The sequence below is a fragment of the Calonectris borealis genome, chromosome 2 (genome assembly GCF_964195595.1).
Source record: "Calonectris borealis chromosome 2, bCalBor7.hap1.2, whole genome shotgun sequence".
Classification (NCBI taxonomy): Eukaryota; Metazoa; Chordata; class Aves; order Procellariiformes; family Procellariidae; genus Calonectris; species Calonectris borealis.
Genome location: NC_134313.1, coordinates 112,003,040 through 112,009,039, shown reverse-complemented (window position 1 = coordinate 112,009,039; position 6,000 = coordinate 112,003,040). Strand labels below are relative to the sequence as shown.

At 45.1% G+C, this 6,000-nt stretch overlaps 1 protein-coding gene across 1 annotated transcript; it reads left to right on the top strand.

Annotated features, from left to right (window-relative positions):
* Positions 1 to 2,592: 2,592 nt before the first annotated feature.
* SEC61G (SEC61 translocon subunit gamma) lies at positions 2,593 to 5,921 on the top strand. The gene is made up of 4 exons (XM_075142931.1): positions 2,593 to 2,710; positions 3,475 to 3,618; positions 4,840 to 4,942; positions 5,812 to 5,921. The coding sequence occupies exons 2-4, from the start codon at positions 3,525 to 3,527 to the stop codon at positions 5,819 to 5,821; spliced, it is 207 nt and encodes a 68-aa protein (XP_074999032.1). The 5' UTR covers positions 2,593 to 2,710; positions 3,475 to 3,524; the 3' UTR covers positions 5,822 to 5,921.
* Positions 5,922 to 6,000: the final 79 nt, after the last annotated feature.

Below are 6,000 nucleotides of genomic sequence, written 5' to 3'. Positions count from 1 at the left end.
CCAGAAGCAAATCAGCATTATCACACTACAATATAAGAGAACAACTGTCTTTTTCTGTTGAGAGAATGATTATTTACCACTTAGATAGTCATAAATGCAGACTTGTAGAACTGTTATGAGAATTTACATGTGCAAGCACACCACTTTCTTCCCCAACCTTGCAAGGACCATAAAGAAGTAGAAACAAAACACCCTAGCAATAGTCTAGTTTTCAATGAAAAAAACCACACATGCCTGGGAAATGTAAACTTTTTCCTATCTTTTGTAAATGCAGATGACTCTCTGTAAATATATACAGAAAAGTAGTATAGTTTCCCTGAAGACCAAGTCTAAGTAACAATGTATTAGTTCAAGGACAATTAAAAAAATAAGTGTTGGAAAAGAGTTTGAGGAAGAACAGCAAATGCTCTCTGTGCACAAAAAAAGGATTCCGCCTCTCCCCAAGCTGCTGAAGTTCAAACTTGCAGCCTGGCAGGAAAAGAAGAGAGCTCATCGTAGCACAGTGAGGGACAGCTGAGACAGAGGACAATCAACACCTTCTACCCCATCACAGAGAACCCACAGTAATGAATCTATGACAAAGCCATGTTGTTAAGCCAGGCAGGATGCACTATGATTCTCCAGAACATTCCTGCCCAGGAAAAACAATCTAAAATAGGAAATTCGGGGAGGGGGACACAAAGCTTTACTTCAGTAAATGCTTTTTAAAATCAAAATCTAATCCAACCAGAAGTCCATGTCATGAATTGTTTCATACACGTGTGTCTTCTTGTTTCAGGTTAATTTTTCTTTTCCAAATCATTGCCATTTGGTTACAGGAACCTAGTGCTATGGAAACCATTCCTCTGCAGTGATGGTTCACAGCAAGGCTCATCATGCTGCACAGCTGGAAATGTGAGTTTCCTCTGTTGGTAAAGTCTCTAGCATTTATCTGTGACACTGAAGGGAAAAAACAAACAAACAAACAAAACAAAGAAACACCAAAGGCAGCCTCCATGTACTGACTTCTCATGCAGAGCACCAGCAACCTGTTCTGCCCCACCAGGCACACACTATGGCTATCAGACCCTCAGCTGTTTTCCTTACAGATCTTCCTCTCCCCGAGTGGCGAGACTGCTCATCCTTGCAGATTGCAAACTGGCCTCAAAAACAAGAGACAAACAATACACGTATCTGTTGCGGGAGGCCTAACTGATTCTGTCATCTTTCCGTGCTGGTGTGCCAATGGAAAAGGTCCAGCAGAATCTGGCCACCAAAATTACATCCCCATCTGAGGCATAATGCTAGATGAGGTCTGATTGAAAGCAAAATGCAATGTAAAGCCAGGCCTTTGGAGAAAAGGGGAGTAGAGGAGTCCAAGACAATAACCCTCCAAAGCCAAAGAGAAAGCTCGTATTTGAAGGAGAGCAGTAATGTTGAGCAACCTGCCCTGTGGGCAAAGCCATGGAAGGTGGCTGTCAAAAAATCCATGGAATACCCAACAACCCCCTGCTGTGATGTGATGGTACTTCATCCGTCATGAAGGTTGTCAGCAAAAAGTTAAGCTTTTTGTGCACACTTAAATCCAATAGTGAGATCAGCAAAGCATTTCCCTAATCTGGCTGCAGAAGCCCCATAGCCTGACTGATGAATAATACGTAAGCTTTGAGTACTCAATATACACTCAAAGTGGCAGCCAACTAGGAACAGAGTTCTAGACCGAAATTAATAATATCAAAAGCAAATTAAGGATAAAAATCACTAAATGTTATCTTTGTTCTTCCCTTACCTGTTACAGGACCCGATTTTCCTTTCAAAAACAGCAAGAAAAGGCTCACTTTAGGCAGTGACAGCCTCTTTTACCCCCTCATGCAAGGAAGTGTTTTACGTTACGCCTGTGGCGCTGAAATGTAAAAAGCTTTCCCATTTTTAAGCGCTGTGCTGCACACTCTTCTATACAAAAAGCCACAGGAGTCGATGTTTTCAAAGGTGATGAACTCCTGTAGTTCGCAATGGCTTCAGCACTCCTACAAATCAATAGATGTCTGACTCACGGGCAACCACAGGCTGAACAAGCTTTTAGTGTTGTGTTTTTTTTCCCCCCCCTCCCTTCACCGAACAGCATTTGTTACCGGTATATTGGTACTGCCTTCCCTTTATTTCCCGCCACAAGGCTCTTGGATCCTATGGCTGCAACCGCACGGAAAAGCAAATTCACTGTCAAACGTCCGCAGACGCGACGCCTAGGTAACTTACAGGCGGATCAACCAGCCCCGCCCCGCACGCCCCGGGCCGCATCTCCCGCCGGGCCCCACCGGCAGCCTCCCGCCGCGCTGCGCGCCGGCTGCCTGCCCTGGGGCGCTGAGGCCTCCCCCGGGGGCTGCCGGGGCGCCCCGCCGGCGGGAGAGGCCGGGGCGGCGGTGCTACCGGCCGGGGCCCCTCTGCCCAAACGCCAGGCTAGGCCGCGCCGCTCCCCGCACCAGGCCCCAGCCTCCGGCGGGCCTTGACGCCGCGCGGCCGCCCCGCTGGTGAGGCGGCGGGTGAAGGGGGGGATGGGGGAACCGGAGAGAGAAGCCCCAAGCCACCCCCAAAATCCTCCCTTTTCTTCTTAAAACAAGCCCGCCCCGCCCCGCCCCGCCCCGCCGGGAAGGGGCGGGGCCGCGCGCACGGCGCGGTGACGTCACCGCCTCCCGCCGCTGTGCGACGTGGCCTTAGCCCGGCAGCGCGAGTGGTAAGGGCGGCGCGGGGGTTCCCGGTTTTTCCCGTCCTCCGCCTGAGGAGACGGGGGCTGGGGGGCCCCGGGCCCGGCTCCCAGGCCCGCTGGGCCGGCCTCCACCTCGGGGCGGGGGAGGGTTCGGGGACCGAGGCTCCCCTTGGAGCGAGGCCGCCAGCCCGTGCCGCGCGTCCCGAGGCGGGGTGGGGGGGCTGGGGCAGCAGGGCGGCCCGGCCTCGGCCGCAGTGATAAGGAGTGGGAGCCCCAGGGGCACGTCAGCAGGGAGAGAGGAGAGGGACCCTCGCACCGGAGGGCGTGTACTGAGTAATGACCGCAGATCCCTCTATCCCGGTGTCCTGCGTGGGGTGGCAACGCTGGCAGACGCTTGTGTCGAGAATGAAGTTAGGCCATGGTGTTCCTGCCAGCGCTCACCAAGCCTCCACTAGCTTTTGGCTTGGGGATTTCTCGAAACGGGTGGCTTTTGTCTGTTTAGAAGTCTTCAGTAGCTTTCTCAGAAACGTAACAGGACATAAGCTGAAAGGAAGCGGTGATGGAGCTGTTGTTTTCTTCTAGTATGCTGAAAGGCATAATTTTTCATATTTTTTCTAGGTAGTGGTAAGTCATCATGTCTATACATTGACACGGTGTCTTTATTTTCTGCAAAGTGGAAGTATCTTTTAAAGGCCAGTTAGGTTGGAATATAGCATTTTAAGTTATCTTAAGTCTTTACAAATTTTGTAGTGTTCCTTCTACTTCTGTAATTAAAAAATTACCTCTTTCAGTATATACGTGGCACCACCAATACTAAATCCGTTCATCTTTGGAGGTAATCATGGATCAGGTAATGCAATTCGTGGAACCCAGCCGTCAGTTTGTAAAAGACTCCATACGACTTGTTAAAAGATGCACCAAGCCTGACAGGAAAGGTAAAGCACACAATAAAACCGAACACAGTCCTCACTTCATCTTACATTTTACTGTGTATCGTTCCATGTGTGACTTATTTGTCATGAATGTTTCTTAGCTTCTAATATGAGATTTAAACTTGAGCAGTTGTTCAGTTGTGAATTGCTTTATGGTTCTGGATATAATAAACTTGAATGTGCCCTTTTCTGGTATGTACTCAGTCAGGTGTGTGAGAGTGGGACTAAAACTCACCTTATGAAATAGGTTAAGTAGTGAAATTAGCCATTTTGAGACAGGCAGGTAATAATTTTCATGTATTAGGTAAACTGATCTGAGAAGAACTTGTGTGCACTTTGAAAAGACAAGTGCAGCAGTCAGGTCTGTCTGATTGCAGTCAACTTGGGCGAGATTCTTGAGGAAGCTGCTTGTTACATGACCTTGGAGGGAACACTTCATTTTAGGAGACTCGAAAGGAGCAAGGACTGCTTTTTGCAGTGCCCATTCAGTACTTCACAGTTGTCAGTGACTGCCTGATTGGGACAGAAAGAACTTCGTTGCTGGAAGTATAGAAGAGAAGATTTTTGGACTTTCTCAAAGACATTAGAGAGAAGCTATAACTATAACCAGAATATAAGTGGTTGTCCTTATTGGTAGTAATTACGATGCTTTATTCGCATGCTCAGGATGAGTTTACTGACATTTTTTGAGATCAGTGAGGAGCTTCATTCATTGTCAGACTGGCAGGATTGTGAGAGTCTGTTGACCTTCTTAGTTCACTTCATGGTACCTGTCTTAAAATAATTGAGAATATCACTTAGGTACTCGATTTTTGCAGGGACTTCAGATGCCATCTTCCTGTGACAAACATAAATGCAGCTTTTCCGTTTTTGATACTGTATTGGGAATTATTTTCAGGACTTGTAAGAGGTATAAAGGAAAGATAATGGAATAAATGTTCCATCAATTGTTATGGACTGTGGGTATTTCCAATTCTACTTACTATTAAAAATTGTTGAGATCGGCCATGCTTTGTGGAAAGCAGCATCTTCTCTCTTAAAATCTCATCTGTCGTCTGAAAAAGTGGATTTGTTTCTCAACATCAATGCAGTTTGCTTTTGAACTGCTTCCTGTGTTAACATTACCATTTTCTAAAAAGAGATCTCTCCTTTGGTACCTGTAGTGCACATCTCTTCTATATCATACGCGAGGTTTCCTAGACTAAATTTTTTTTGTTTTTGCAGAGTTCCAGAAGATTGCCATGGCAACAGCAATAGGCTTTGCGATAATGGGATTTATTGGTTTCTTTGTCAAATTGATCCATATCCCAATCAACAATATCATTGTGTAAGTATATATGGACCTTCAATTTCACTAAATTTTACATTAATTTTTACCTGTTCAGTTTTAAATAGAGGATGGTAGCGAGCCCTACAGGATCCACGTGTATCTGCGCATTTCACATGTTAGTGTAATATGGCAGGTATTACTTGATTCAAAGGACTTGATTAGGAAGTAGGTTGTTAATTTAGCATGCTGCAAAATATTAGATCCATTGTTCTTCAGGTTTTTTCAAGTATTCTGCTTCAAAACTGAATGTCAAATATTTTGATTTCCAGTTCCTTAGTGTCTGTTTATCTATAGATAAACCTTATTTGCCTTACTTGGATCTTACATACTCCTACTGTTTCCAGTTTATAATTTGGGTATCCAAAGTAAATGCATGGACGGTAAGGTAGAGAAAACTGAGTGATTGTGCTGGAAGATGACAGGGCACAGAACAAAGTTGGTCTTGTTTCATTTACTGAGTGTTAGATACGTTTGAAACTTTGTTTTATGTGTAACTGCATTCTGTAAAATATCGTTTGGAATGAACGTTGCAGCATGAAAAACTTGACCCTTAAGTTGACCGGCAGCCATGGTAATGATGTATTAACACTACCAATTAAAACTCCTCAGGTTCTCCAGAGCTGATGTAATCCCTTTTCTAGCACTGGAACAGGTTAAATCCTATTCCGTGACCATGACATGTGGCGTGCTTATATCTCTAAGAGTGGTCCTCGAGGCAAGGAGAAATGTTTGAAAATAGGAGATAAGCTGTAATGATAGTAATGTTTGTCCTAACAAGGCAACGGTGGGATGAGTAATAAGACTTCAGATGGGATCACTTGATCACACTTGATTAGTTGAAACTGATTACTTTGCTCTCTCAACAGAGGCGGCTGAATATTCGTCATGAAGAACAAGACATTGTGACACTTGCTGCAAAGATTTCACAGCTTTGTAATGTGTTTGCTATTAAACAAGCTCAGTTTGGGTTTTCAAACATTGTCATCTTATTCCTCTTTTAAAGTGTATGCGATCATACCTGTCTACATTACAGGCTTTTTTTTTTTGTAGTAGTA

Coding starts and splice junctions, on each gene's coding strand:
- SEC61G (XM_075142931.1), top strand. CDS start 3,525: ATGGATCAGGTAATGCAATTCGTGGAACCCAGCCGTCAGTTTGTAAAA. Junction 3,619..4,839: donor CACCAAGCCTGACAGGAAAG/GTAAAGCACACA, acceptor TTGTTTTTGCAG/AGTTCCAGAAGATTGCCATG.